The 14958-nt window shown below is 39.5% G+C and overlaps 1 protein-coding gene across 1 annotated transcript in view; it reads left to right on the top strand.

Moving 5' to 3' along the window:
- ANKRD44 (ankyrin repeat domain 44) overlaps positions 1–14958 on the top strand; it is a 601641-nt gene that overhangs the window by 297270 nt on the left and 289413 nt on the right. Inside the window, exon 5 of the mRNA XM_053712853.1 lies at positions 12105–12305. Coding sequence (XP_053568828.1) covers positions 12105–12305 — 201 coding nt within the window. The remainder of the gene's footprint in view (positions 1–12104; positions 12306–14958) is intronic.

The raw sequence follows: 14958 nt of genomic DNA, 5'->3' as shown, positions 1-14958 counted from the left end.
TTTGCCAGAAGTTTGATTGGAGTTTTGGGAAAAGATCCCCAAAGTTGATGGGGCTATCTCTACTCTTGCTAAACGTACTACTATTCCTACGGAAGATAGTACTTCTTTTAAAGATCCTTTAGATAGGAAACTTGAATCTTATTTAAGGAAAGCTTATTTATATTCAGGTCATCTTCTTAGGCCTGCAATTTCTTTGGCTGATGTTGCAGCTGCTTCAACTTTTTGGTTGGATACTTTAGCGCAACTAGTATCGGATCATGATTTGTCTAGCATTGTTAAGTTGATTCAACATGCTAATAATTTCATTTGTGATGCCATTTTTGATATTATCAAAATTGATGTTAAATTTATGTCTTTAGCTATTTTAGCTAGAATAGCTTTGTGGCTTAACTTAAATCTTGGAATGCTGATATGACTTCTAAGTCCAGATTGTTATCTCTTTCTTTCCAAGGTAATAAATTATTTGGTTCTCAGTTGGATTCAATAATTTCAACTGTTACTGGGGGAAGGGAGTTTTTTTGCCTCAGGATAAAAAACCTAAGGGTAAATCTAAAGCTTTTAACGGTTTTCGTTCCTTTCAACATAATAAGGAACAGAAACCTAATCCTTCCCAAAGGAATCTGCTTCCAATTGGAAGGCTTCTTCAAATTGGAATAAATCCAAGCCATTTAAGTGATCAAAACCAGCGCCCAAGTCCGTATGAAGGTGCGGCCCTCATTCCAGCTCAGCTGGTAGGGGGCAGATTACAATTTTTAAAAGGTGTTTGGATCAATTCGGTCCAAAATCATTGGATTCAGAGTATTGTCTCTCAGGGGTACAGAATAGGATTCAGAGTAAGACCGCCTGTGAGAAGATTTTTTTTCTCACGCATTCCGGTAAACCCAGTAAAGGCTTAGGCTTTTCTGAAGTGTGTTTCAGACCTGGAGTTCTCAGGGGTAATCATGCCAGTTCCGTTTCAGGAACAGGGTCTGGGGTTTAATTCAAATCTATTCATTGTCCCAAAGAAAGAAAATTAATTGAGACCAGTTTTGGATCTAAAGATTTTGAATCGATATGTAAGAGTACCAACTTTCAAAATGGTGACTATAAGGTCTATTCTGCCTTTTGTTCAGCAAGGGCATTATATGTCCACAATAAACTTACAGGATGCATATCTTCATATTCCGATTCATCCAGATCACTATCAGTTCCTGAGATTCTCTTTTCTAGACAAGCATTACCAATTTGTTGCTCTTCCTTTTGGCCTAGCGACAGCTCCAAGAATCTTTTCAAAGGTTCTCAGTGCCCTACTCTCTGTAATCAGAGAGCGGGGTATTGTAGTGTTTCCTTATTTGGATGATATCTTGGTACTTGCTCAGTCTTTACGTTCTGCAGAATCCCACACAAATCAACTAGTGTTGGTTCTTCAAAAACATGGTTGGAGGATCAATTTACCAAAAAGTTCTTTGATTCCTCAGACAAGGGTAATCTTTTTAGGTTTCCAGATAGATTCAGTGTCCATGACTTTGTCTCTAACGGACAAGAGACGTTTGAAATTGGTTGCAGCCTGTCGGAACCTTCAGTCTCAGTCATTCCCTTCAGTAGCTATGTGCATGGAAGTTTTAGGTCTCATGACTGCAGCATCGGACGCGATCCCCTTTGCTCGTTTTCATATGAGACCTCTCTAGCTTTGTATGTAATATCCTTAAATCCCAATGTTCTACTATCTCTGACTTGGTGGTTAGATCACCATCGTATTGTTCTAGGAGCCTCTTTCGTTCGTCCAACCTGGACTGTGATCACAACAGATGCGAGTATTTCAGGTTGGGGAGCTGTCTGGGGATCTCTGACAGCACAGGGGGGTTGGAAATCTCAAGAGGTGAGATTACCAATAAATATTTTGGAACTCTGTGCGATTCTCAGGGCTCTTCAGTTTTGGCCTCTATTGAAGAGAAAACCGTTCATTTGTTTTCAGACAGACAATATCACAACTGTGGCATATGTCAATCATCAGGGTGGGACTCATAGTCCTCAAGCTGATGCCTGAAACTGTCATATAAGGAAATTGATCATTTTGCTTTATATGTTGTTTTTTCTTTTACATTTTGCAAGATGTCTGAATCTGATCCTGTCTCAGAAGTATCTGTTGGAACTTTGCTGCCTGACATCGGTTCTACCAAAGCTAAGTGCATTTGTTGTAAGATTGTGGAAATTATATCTCCAAATGTCATTTGTAATAGTTGTCATGATAAACTTTTACATGCAGATAATGTGTCCATCAGTAATAGTACATTGCCGGTTACAGTTCCTTCAACTTCTAATGTACATGATATACCTATGAATTTTAAAGAATTTGTTACTGATTCTATTCAGAAGGCTTTGTCTGCATTTCTGCCTTCTAATAAACGTAAAAGGTCTTTTAAAACTTCTCATACAGTTGAGGAAATTTCAAATGACCGACAACATAATGATTTATCCTCCTCTGATGAGGATCTATCTGATTCAGAAGATCCTTCCTCAGATATTGACACTGACAAATCTACTTATTTATTTAAAATGGAGTATATTCGTTCTTTGTTAAAAGAAGTGTTAATTACTTTGGATATTGAGGAAGCCAGTCCTCTTGACGTTAAGACTAGTAAATGTTTAAACGCTGTTTTTAAACCTCCTATGGTTACTCCAGAGGTTTTTCCTATTCCTGATGCTATTTCTGATATGATTTCTAAGGAATGGAATAAGCCAGGTACTTCTTTTATTCCTTCTTCAAGGTTTAAAAAATTGTATCCTTTGCCAGCAATTTCAATAGAGTTTTGGGGAAAGATCCGCAAAGTTGATGGGGCTATTTCTACTCTTGCTAAACGTACCACTATTCCTATGGAAGATAGTACTTCTTTTAAAGATCCTTTAGATAGGAAACTTGAATCTTATCTAGGCCTATTTATATTCAGGTCATCTTCTCAGGCCTGCAATTTCTTTGGCTGATGTTGCGGCTGCTTCAACTTTTTGATTGGAGAATTTAGCGCAACAAGAATTGGATTCTAACATATCTAGCATTGTTCACTTGCTGCAACATGCTAATCATTTTATTTTTGATGCCATTTTTGATATTATCAAAATTGATGTTAGATCCATGTTTTTAGCTATTTTAGCTTGAAGAGCTTTGTGGCTTAAATCTTGGAATGCTGATATGACATCTAAGTCTAGATTACTATCTCTTTCTTTCCAAGGTAATAATTTATTTGGTTCTTAGATGGATTCTATTATTTCAACTGTTACTGAGGGAAAGGGAGTTTTTTTGCCTCAGGATAAAAAACCTAAGGGTAAATCTAAGGCTTCTAACCGTTTTCGTTCCTTTCTTCAAAATAAGGAACAAAAATCTAATCCTTCCCCCAAGGAATCTGTTTCCAATTGGAAGCCTTCCTCAAATTGGAATAAATCCACGCCATTCAAGAAACCAAAGTCAGCCCCTAAGTCCGCATTAAGGTGTGGCCCTCATTCCAGCTCAGCTGGTAGGGGGCAGATTAAGGTTTTTCAAGGATGTTTGGATAAATTCTGTCCAAAATCAATGGATTCAGAGCATTGTCTCTCAGGGGTATCGAATAGGATTCAGAGTAAGACCTCCTGTGAGAAGATTTTTTCTCTCAAATATCCCAGCAAATCCAGTAAAAGCTCAGGCTTTCCTGAAGTGTGTTTCAGACCTGGAGTTTTCAGGGGTAATCATGCCAGTTCCTTTTCAGGAACAATGTCTGGGGTTTTATTCAAATCTATTCATTGTCCCAAAGAAAGAAAATTAATTCAGACCAGTTTTGGATCTGAAAATTTTGAATCGTTATGTAAGAGTACCAACTTTCAAGATGGTGAGTATAAGGACTATTCTGCCTTTTGTTCAGCAAGGACATTATATGTCCACAATAGACTTGCAGGATGCATACCTTCATATTCCGATTCATCCAGATCATTATCAGTTCCTGAGATTCTCTTTTCTAGACAAGCATTACCAATTTGTTGCTCTTCCATTTGGCCTAGCAACAGCTCCAAGAATCTTTTCAAAGGTTCTTGGTGCCCTGCTCTCTGTAACCAGAGAGCAGGGTATTGCAGTGTTTCCTTATTTGGACGATATCTTGGTACTAGCTTAGTCTTTAAGTTCTGCAGAATCTCACACAAATCAACTAGTGTTGTTTCTTCGAAAACATGGTTGGAAGATCAATTTACCAAAAATTTTCTTGATTCCTCAGGCAAGGGTCACCTTTTTAGGTTTCCAGATAGATTCAGTGTCCATGACTCTGTCTCTAACAGACAAGAGACGTTTGAAATTGGTTGCAGCCTGTCGGCACCTTCAGTCTCAGTCATTCCCTTCAGTGGCTATGTGCATGGAAGTTTTAGGCCTCATGACTGCAGCATCGGACGCGATTCCTTTTGCTCGTTTTCACATGAGACCTTTACAGCTTTGTATGCTGAATCAATGGTGCAGGGATTATACAAAGATATCACAATTAATATTCTTAAATCCCAATGTTCGACACTCTCTGACGTGGTGGTTAAATCACCAGCGTATAGTTCAAGGGGCTTCTTTTGTTCGGCCAACCTGGACTGTGATCACTACAGATGCAAGTCTTTCAGGTTGGGGAGCTGTTTGAGGATCTCTGACAGCACAAGGGGTTTGGAAATCTCAAGAGGCGAGATTACCAATCAATATTTTAGAACTCCGTGAAATTCTCAGAGCTCTTCAGTTTTGGTCTGTTGAAGAGAGAGCCGTTCATTTGTTTTCAGACAGACAATATCACAACTGTGGCATATGTCAATCATCAGGGTGGCACTCACAGTCCCCAAGCTATAAAAGATGTATCTTGGATACTTGCTTGGGCGGAATCCAGCTCCTGTCTAATTTCTGCGGTGCATATCCCAGATGTAGACAATTGTGAGGCGGATTATCTCAGCCCTCAGACTTTACATCCGGGGGAGTGGTCCCTCCATCTAGATGTGTTTTCTCAGATTGTTCAGATATGGGGTCTTCCAGAGATAGATCTGATGGCCTCTCATCTAAACAAGAAACTTCCCAGATACCTGTCCAGGTCCAGGGATTTTCAGGCGGAAGTAGTGGATGCGCTGACACTTCCTTGGTGTTATTAACCTGCTTATATTTTCCCGCCTCTAGTTCTTCTTCCAAGAGTGATCTCCAAAATCATCATGGAACAATCGTTTGTGTTGCTGGTGGCTCCAGCATGACCTCACAGGTTTTGGCATTTGGATCTTGTTCGGATGTCCAGTTGCCAACCTTGGCCACTTCCATTAAGGCCGGACCTACTGTCTCAAGGTCCTTTTTTCCATCAGGTTCTCAAATCATTAAATTTGAAGGTATGCAAATTGAACGCTTAGTGCTAAGTCATAGAGGTTTCTCTGACTCAGTGATTAATACTATGTTACAAGCTCGTAAATCTGTCTCTAGAAAGATTTATTATCGAGTTTGGAAGACCTACATTTCATGGTGTTCTTCTCATAAATTCTCTTGGCATTCTTTTAGAATTCCTAGAATTATACAGTTTCTTCAGGATGGTTTGGATAAGGGTTTGTCTGCAAGTTCCTTGAAGGGACAAATCTCTGCTCTTTCTCTTTTATTTCACAGAAAGATTGCTAAACTTCCTGATATTCACTGTTTTGTACAGGCTTTAGTTCGTATTAAGCCTGTCATTCAGTGACGTGCAGTGATAGGAGGCAGTAATATTAAAAAAAAAGTTGTCTGGTGTTGTGTACAATTAGCTGACCCCGCCCCCCCAGGTACCGACCCCCCTCCCCGGCCGGCGCCACCATAGCGATCCATCCATAGCATGTTGCGCAATCAAGGAGAGGCAGTGAGCTGTTCAGCTGCCCTCCATTGATTGCGGAACATGGATGCTTGTCTTTGGTTTACTACTTGTATGAGCCAGCGCCACCCAGTGGTAGCACTTTGCGGTCCATACGTTTTCCAAGTCGCCTCTATGATGGAGCTGAACAAATCAACCAATCAGCGGTGCAGGAGTGGGAGTGCACGTCATCACAGGTGCACATCATCTCTCTTTTCTGGGGAGTCATGGACGTGAGTCGGACTGGCGGGAAGTGAAGGAGGGAGCTGCTGCCGACTCAGTGGACTCACGTGTGACTGTGTGACAGTGACACAATGACAGTGTGACCGTGACAGGCCTCTTCTGGAGTCACGTGACGTGACCCCCTGGCCCCGGTGTTGCAGGAGATGGAATGGGTGCCAGACTGCTTGCCACTGCTGAGTTGGGTCCGGACACAGCCGAGCTGCCAAGGAGAGAAGAAGAGGAGCTGCTGCTGACCTGCCTAGTGCCACTACTCTGGAGGACGTGCTTATTAAGGTAAGTAATTATTATTATTTTTTTTTTTTTTGCTTGCTGGATCCACCTGTCATTAAGAGTGCAACTGGCAAACTGTTACTGTACATTGCCATTAACTTCATTGCATATAATTGAGCCTGAGGTAGGCTGAGGGCCGCACTGCCACGGACCACACCACAGTCGGTAAAAAAGAGAACTAAACTCGTAGTTCTGCCAGGCAGGGTGACTGTACTGTTTGTCCCCTAAACATGTTTTTTTTTTGTTATCTGTGTCTGTGCACAATCATGTGTAGTTGTTACTGAGCTCTCTGTATAATGTAACTATATACTACTCCAGGCAATTCTTATGTCATTATCTGCAGCAGTACTGGGGATTGTTTTTCACCATATATTTAACTCCTTTGTAGGATTTTCTTTAAAACTAAAATGCTACAATCATAATGTCCCTTTAAACTGTAAAAAATATTTAAAAAATTATATATACGTGTGTATATATAGAAATATATATTTTGACAGCTGGTAGTTTCCTAAAACATCTAAGATTATGAATTTCTATCCCAGGCATGAACTCCCCTATCTACCTACCATATGTTATACTATCACAAACTGTTTCCAAATCTACTACCTTCAAACTTCTATACATGTCCTCTTGTTTAATATTTTCTTCATAAAATACTTCTCTCTGTAAGTCAACATGTTAAAGTAAGTTTTGCCTATTTTTTTTTTTTGTAGACCATGCACCATTTTATAAGCCTCTGCTGAATTGGTCTTTAATTAGTTACTGTTTACAGAAAATGCAGTATGTACTGTATATCTATATAAATAAATGACTGGCCAAAAACTTAGCATGAAAACAATTCAATTGTGAGCATCCTAATCATTTGGACAAATCACTACATCCCTATAAAGAAATTATATATAGTTATACACTGAAGCAAAAAGATAGCTTACGACATGATGCAATCTAATATAAAGTGTGTATGTGTGTATATATAAGTGTGTGTATGTGTATTATTTTGTGTGTTTGCACTAGTGTATGTATGTGAGTTGATGCGTGACTGTGTGTATGTGGGTGTTTGCACTAGTGTATGTATGTGAGTTGATGGATGTCTGTGTGTATGTGTATTATTTTGTGTTTGCACTAGTGTATGTATGTGAGTTGATGAGTGTCTGTGTGTATGTGTATTATTTTGTGTGTTTGCACTAGTGTATGTATGTGAGTTAATGGATGTCTGTGTGTATGTGTATTATTTTGTGTGTTTGCACTAGTGTATGTATGTGAGTTGATGAGTGTCTGTGTGTATGTGTATTATTTTGTGTGTTTGCACTAGTGTATGTATGTGAGTTAATGGATGTCTGTGTGTATGTGTATTATTTCTCTTGCAAGGTGTATCCAGTCCACGGATTCATCCTTTACTTGTGGGATATTCTCATTCCCTACAGGAAGTGGCAAAGAGAGCACACAGCAAAGCTATCCATACAGCTCCCCCTCTAGCTCCACCCCCCAGTCATTCTCTTTGCCAGCTCTAAGCACTAGGGTCTCTCTACGAGAGGGTAAAGTGAATGTGGTGTTAGAATTGTAGTTTTATTATCTTCAATCAAAAGTTTGTTATTTTAAATGGTACCGGTTTGTACTATATACTCTCTAGCAGAAAAGTGATGAAGATTTCTGCTGGGAGGAAAATGATTTTAGCATGTTGTAACTAAAATCCACTGCTGTTCACACACAGGACTGAGGAGTACCAGAAAACTTCAGTTGGGGGGAACGGTTTGCAGGGTAATCTGCAATGAGGTATGTTCAGTCATTTATTTCTAGACAAGACTGAGATAATGCTAGAAGAGACTGACGATATCCCCATGAGGGGAGGGTAAGCTATGTTCACAGACTTAGTAAGGAATTTAATGCTTACATAACAGGGCTAATTATGCGGGTTGACACTGATTCAGGGCAATCGACTGTTTATTCAAGAATAATATCGTTTGTAGACACTTTGAAAGTCCTTTTGGGGTTCTTTCTGGGGTTATTACCCACATGGCTGGTTTTTAGTCACTTAAGAGTGATTTACTAGGCCTCACAACTCTGGAGTAGAGTGGGAGGGGCCTAATTTTGCGCCTCAGATGCGCAGTCCAGTCCACGGCCCGCCCTGGCATTTAAGACAGGTAATTTTTTTTTATTTAAACTACAGTCACCACTGCACCCTATGGTTTCTCCTTTTTCTTCCTAACCTTTGGTCGAATGACTGGGGGGTGGAGCTAGAGGGGGAGCTATATGGACAGCTTTGCTGTGTGCTCTCTTTGCCACTTCCTGTAGGGAATGAGAATATCCCACAAGTAAAGGATGAATCCGTGGACTGGATACACCGCAAGAGAAAGTAATTTATCAGGTAAGCATAAATTCTGTTTTTGTGTGTTTGCACTAGTGTATGTACATGAGTTGATGGGTGACTGTGTGTATAAAGGCATATTGTTAGCTTCTTGTGTTAAATTCTGACAGTGTTCCCCTTTTTGTCAGTGAGGAATGCAGGATGCTAAGGTCTAGCTAACCTGTGCCTGTCACTAGTCTCATGGGATATCTGACTGCATGGCTGCCTAGTGAGGAATGTGAGTGTTAGTGAGCAGTGTTAGGAGCCTGCTGCCCCAGTGTTTTTTTCATTTCTGTCAGTGAGGTACATGAGGTATGGGCTGCCCAGTGCTTGTCATTGGTTGTCAGTTTTGGGATGTAGCGTGCATGTGTGTTTGTATGTGTTTGTGCATGTGTATGTGTTTGTATGTGTGTGTGCGTGGCTATTGGCTGGGATGGATTACTGTGTGCACTGCAGAACTAGATGGAGGGGGGCTTGATTATGCAAATCTACTTTTACTGGTCCTTTAAATACAATCTTGTGTGGGAATTTTATGAAAGCACAAAAACCTGGTATAAGCTGTGTTTTCATTGTATGTATAGGATGCCCTTCTAAAATACCATCATACCATTATTTTTATAAACTGTTTAATAACAAATATTCTTTACCTTAAAAAAATGTGTGCTATTTCCCAGATCTGGCATACAGTTTTCCAAATATACTGATAATTTAAAGTATACTGAAATGTTTTTCATAGAAAGATTATTTAAAAGGCTTATATATGCTTTTTACATTTTCTAGATATTATGTGCACTTTAAAACCATAAAATCAATTTCCAAGCAAGGTAGAGAAAAAGCTACAGAGAGCACTAACCCAGAACATATAGTCCATGATAATTCCAAACATTGATCTTAATATAAATAAATGGAAATCACACACAGCTTTCAATCTGCCTCTTACTGTTGTCAAGCAAACTGTAAATAGAAAGAACATGTAGCACACTGAAGCCTTTACTATAATGAGGTTTTGGGTTTGCAGCTTATTTTTTTATGAGCCCTAACACAAATTGCAAGCACATATATGCCTCTTGTCATTGACTCATTTAATGTGTTCAGTTAGCTCCCAGTTATGCATTGCAGCATATCCCTCCACAAAGGATGCCAAGAGAATGAGGCAAATTTAATAATAGCAGTAAATTGGACCTGCAACCTACCAATTTAATTGTAAATTTAAGCTACCTCTGTAGGGTTCATACAGTATATGTGTTTCTCAGGCGTATCATAGCAAAGTGCCTCCCCAGCCTCTGACCTCACCGCATGTCACTGCTGTCATTAAAACAATTTCTCCTCCTTGGAGTCTTAATTTGGTTTTGAGGGCTTTACAGGCTCCTCCATTTGAGCCTATGCATTCTTTGGTCATTAAACTACTTTCTTGGAAAGTTTTGTTCCTTTTGGCCATCTCTTCTGCTAGAAGAGTTTCTGAGCTATCTGCTCTTTCTTGTGAATCTCCTTTTCTGATTTTTCATCAGGATAAGGTGTTTTTGCAGACTTCATTTAAATTTTTGCCTAAAGTTGTGAATTCTAACAACATTAGTAGAGAAATTGTTGTCCCTTCCTTGTTTCCTAATCTTAAGAATTCTTTGGAAAGATCCTTACATTCTTTGGATGTGGTAAGAGCTTTGAAATATTATGTTGAAGCTACTAAAGATTTCAGGAAGACTTCTAGTCTATTTGTTATATTTTCTGGTCCTAGGAAAGGTCAGAAGGCTTCTGATATTTCCTTGGCTTCTTGGTTAAAGCTTTTGATTCATCAAGCTTATTTAGAGTCGGGTCAGGCCCCGCCTCAGAGAATTACAATTTATTCTACTAGATTAGTCTCCACTTCGTGGGCTTTTAAGAATGAAGCTTCAGTTGATCAAATTTGCAGAGCGGCAACTTCGTCTTCTTTACTTACATTTACTGAATTCTACCGTTTTTATGTTTTTGCTTCTTCAGAAGCAGTTTTTGGTAGAAAAGTTCTTCAGGCAGCTGTTTCAGTTTGATTCTTCTGCTGATGTTTTAAGTTTTTCTTGTTATTTAAAGAATAAACTTATATTTTGGGTTGTGGATTATTTTTTCAGCGGATTATGGCTGTTGTTTATTTTTTATCCCTCCCTCTCTAGTGACTCTTGTGTGGAGTTCCACATCTTGGGTATTGATATCCCATACGTCACTAGCTCATGGACTCTTGCCAATTACATGAAAGAAAACATAATTTATGTAAGAATTTACCTGATAAATTAATTTCTTTAATATTGAGTCCATGAGGTCTACCCTTTTTATGGTGGTTATGATTTTTTTGTATAAAGCACAATTATTTCCAAATTCCTTTGTTGATGCTTTTTACTCCTTTCTTTATCACCCCACTACTTGGCTATTCGTTAAACTGAATTGTGGGTGTGGTGAGGGGTGTATTTATAGGCATTTTGAGGTTTGGGAAACTTTGCCCCTCCTGGTAGGATTGTATGTCCCATACGTCACTAGCTCATGGACTCTTGCCAATATGAAAGAAATTAATTTTTCAGGTAAATTCTTACATAAATTATGTTTTTTTGCGAATTCTGAAATGTTGCGTGAATGTGCATGGTTGTATTTGGCGAGCGCTTGTATATGTGAAGTGAATGTGAGTTCAAAGTCAAGTGCGACCCCAAGACAGCAGACCTGGAGTGAGGTGTTGAGAATAAAGTATCCAGCTGTAAGAGAAATTTCAGGTGTCGGATGTCTCAGAGGGGAGGGAATAAGAAGCATTTTTCCTAATACTGTCTCAAAGATATTTTCTAAGGATTGGTCTATTCCTAAAGCGGCTTTAGCGTAGTTAATCTAGAGCTGTGTGTCGGGTTAGCGCATGAGCCCAATAGAAGTCTAAGGGGGAAAGGATTTAGCGTGGTCCCAATATCTGAAGTCCTGAAGTTTGTGCACCTGAGTCTTTTACTTGCACGCTAACTTTTTACTTCCAACTTGTAATACGCCCACAAATCCGGCCACGCTAATATTTTAACTTTGGTGCAGTTAGCGCACGAGTGGAAAAAAAAATTAGCGTGCTACTTGTAATCTAGCCCAGAATGAGGGAGTTTTTTCAGGACAGATTCAGTGGCCCATTGCAAAGAGCAGAGTGTGCTGCCTGAGTCACTTCAATCTTGCAGTGCAATTTAACAAAAAACAGTCAACCTTAGTTTCACTTTAATTAGTATAAGTGATTAAATATAAGGCATTAAAAAAAAGGTGATCATTAACAGTGTTTAATCACAAACTAGTAAATACTACTAAAAACATGAAATAATAAAAATGTTCACATTTATTATTTCATGTAAAAACATTATCTATCTCTGCTCTCTGTATATGTGTATGTATACATATATGGCATGTATTCTCTGAAACAAGTGTTTTTTTTTTTTGTTTTGTTTTTTCAGGAAGCAGTTCAAATGCTGATAAAACATTCTGCTGATGTCAATGCACGGGACAAGAACTGGCAAACACCTCTGCATGTTGCAGCCGCCAATAAAGCAGTGAAGTGTGCAGAAGTAATAATACCGCTGCTAAGCAGTGTCAACGTTTCTGACAGAGGAGGTCGTACTGCCTTACATCATGCAACTTTAAATGGCCATGTAGAGGTTAGTCTTTAATATGGCAGATTATGTTAAATGACCAGTAAATACAGAAGATTTGAATAATCAATTAATGCATGATAAAAAGACAATGCAATAGCACTTAGTTTGAACTTCAAATGAGCATTAGATTTTCTATTGTAAGGTGTATCCAGTCCACGGATCATCCATTACTTGTGGGATATTCTCCTTCCCAACAGGAAGCTGCAAGAGGATCACCCACAGCAGAGCTGTCTATATAGCTCCTCCTCTAACTGCCACTACCAGTCATTCTCTTGCAGCTCTCGACAAGAAAGGAAGTAGCTAGAGAGATGTGGTGTTTTTATTTAGTTTATCTTCAATCAAAAGTTTGTTATTTTCAAATGGTACCGGAGTTGTACTATTTTAGCCTCAGGCAGAAAGTGGAAGAAGAGTCTGCCTGTGGTCTTTGATGATCTTAGCAGGTTGTAACTAAGATCCATTGCTGTACTCACACATAACTGAAGAGAGAGGTAACTTCAGCTGGGGGAATGGCGTGCAGGGTCTCCTGCTATGAGGTATGTGCAGTTTAAATTTTTCTAGAGAAAGAATATGCTAGAAAATGCTTACCTGATAAATTACTTTCTCCAACGGTGTGTCCGGTCCACGGCGTCATCCATTACTTGTGGGATATTCTCCTCCCCTACAGGGAATGGCAAGGAGAGCACACAGCAAGAGCTGTCCATTAGTCCCCCCTCTGGCTCCGCCCCCCAGTCATTCTCCTTGCCGCTCTGAACAAGTAGCATCTCCACGGGGATGGTGAGGAGTTTGTGGTGTTAGTTGTAGTTTTTTATTTCTTCTATCAAGAGTTTGTTATTTTAAAATAGTGCCGGTTTGTACTATTTACTCTACAACAGAAAATGAAGAAGATTTCTGTTAAAAGAGGAGTATGATTTTAGCAGCAGTAACTAAAATCAATTGCTGTTCCCACGCAGGACTGTTGAGCCTAGAGAACTTCAGTTGGGGGGAACAGTTTGCAGACTTATCTGCTTCAGGTACGATTAGTCATATTTCTAACAAGACTGTGTAATGCTAGAAGACATTTTCCCTCTTGGGGATCGGTAAGCCATTTTCTTAGATTCATAACAGATTAAGGCTTATAAATGGGCTCTATACTGGTTGACACTATTGTGGGTTAAATCGATTGGTTTTTATCAGATTTATTGGACATTTAGAGTGTTTTTTTGTGTTATAAAAGCACTTTTGGGAAAGTTTTTTTCGCCTGGCATCTAGTTAGACTACTACTTCAGTCAGGTAATGCAGATGAAGGAGGCCCTGTTTTCGCACCTCAATTGCGCAGTTTATTTACTTGGCAGTGCATGCAGCTTCATTTGAGGGTCCTGTGGGTAAAGAAAACGGACTCAGGAAGGTTTATTTCAGTGCTGGATCACTTTAAGGGAAGGTAAAAAGCCGTAGCAAGGCTGTGGCAGTGATTGTTGTGTGTTAAAATTGTTTATTTGAACAAATAGCTCCGGTTTGCTCATTTTAAGGGTTAAAGTCTTGAAACTTGGTGTGCAATACTTTCAAGGCACTAAGATTCTGGGGTGCAAATTTTGTAAAAATCGGACATTGCCTTCATAGTTTTTCAAACTTTCAGAAATAAAGTGTGCTTGTTTATTATTTAAAGAGACAGTAACGCTTTTCTTTAAAAACGTTTTTATTGCATTATTAGCCTGCCATAGTCTGTCTAACATGTCTGTACCTTCAGCTAGCTTATGCTGTGTATGTATGGAAGCCAAGGTGGTTCCCTCTATTAATGTTTTGTGCAAATTGTGTCATAGCGTCCAAACAAAGTAAGGGCAGTACTGTCACATTTAATAAGATTGCCCAGGATGATTCTTCATGTGAAGGTAGTGGGGATAGTTTATCATCCTCTCCTTCTGTGTCAATACCAGTTTTGCCCGCGCAGGCGATATCTAGTACAGCTAGCGCGCCAATACTGGTTACTATGCAGCAATTAACTGCAGTGATGGATAATTCTTTAGCAAATCTATTATCCAAACTGCCATCCTATTCTAGAAAGCGTGATTGCTCAGTTTTTAAATACAGAAGATGAGCAGGTTAGCGCTGAGGACAATTTACCAGTTGTTCCCTCACATCAATCTGAGTATAGCAGTGAGGGAGGGCCTGTCTGAAGGGGAAGTTTCTGATTCAGGAAAAGTTTCTCAGCAGGCAGACACTAATATAGTGATTTTTAAATTTAAGTTAGAACACCTCCGCGCCCTGCTTAAGGAGGTCCTAACTACTCTAGATGATTGTGATTCTTTGGTAATGCCAGAGAAATTGTGCAAGATGGACAAATTCTTAGAGGTTCCAGTGCACGCTGATGCCTTTCCGATACCCAAGCATGTGGCGGACATAGTGACTAAGGAGTGGGAAAAGCCAGGTATACCTTTTGTTCCACCTCCTATATTCAAGAAAATGTTCCCCATTGTCGACCCCAGATAGGACACATGGCAAACGGTTCCTAAGGTTGAGGGGGCGGTTTCAATGTTAGCTAAGCGCACAACTATTCCTATTGAGGACAGTTGCGCTTTCAAAGATCCTACTGTTAAAAAAGAATTTATTCAGCAGGTCTTCCTTATTCAACCAATCTCGTGCATTATTCCTGTCACTACCGCAGCGTATTTGGGTTCGAGGA

This window comes from Bombina bombina, chromosome 1 (assembly GCF_027579735.1).
Source record: "Bombina bombina isolate aBomBom1 chromosome 1, aBomBom1.pri, whole genome shotgun sequence".
NCBI lineage: Eukaryota > Metazoa > Chordata > Amphibia > Anura > Bombinatoridae > Bombina > Bombina bombina.
This window is presented reverse-complemented; position numbering and strand designations above follow the sequence as displayed.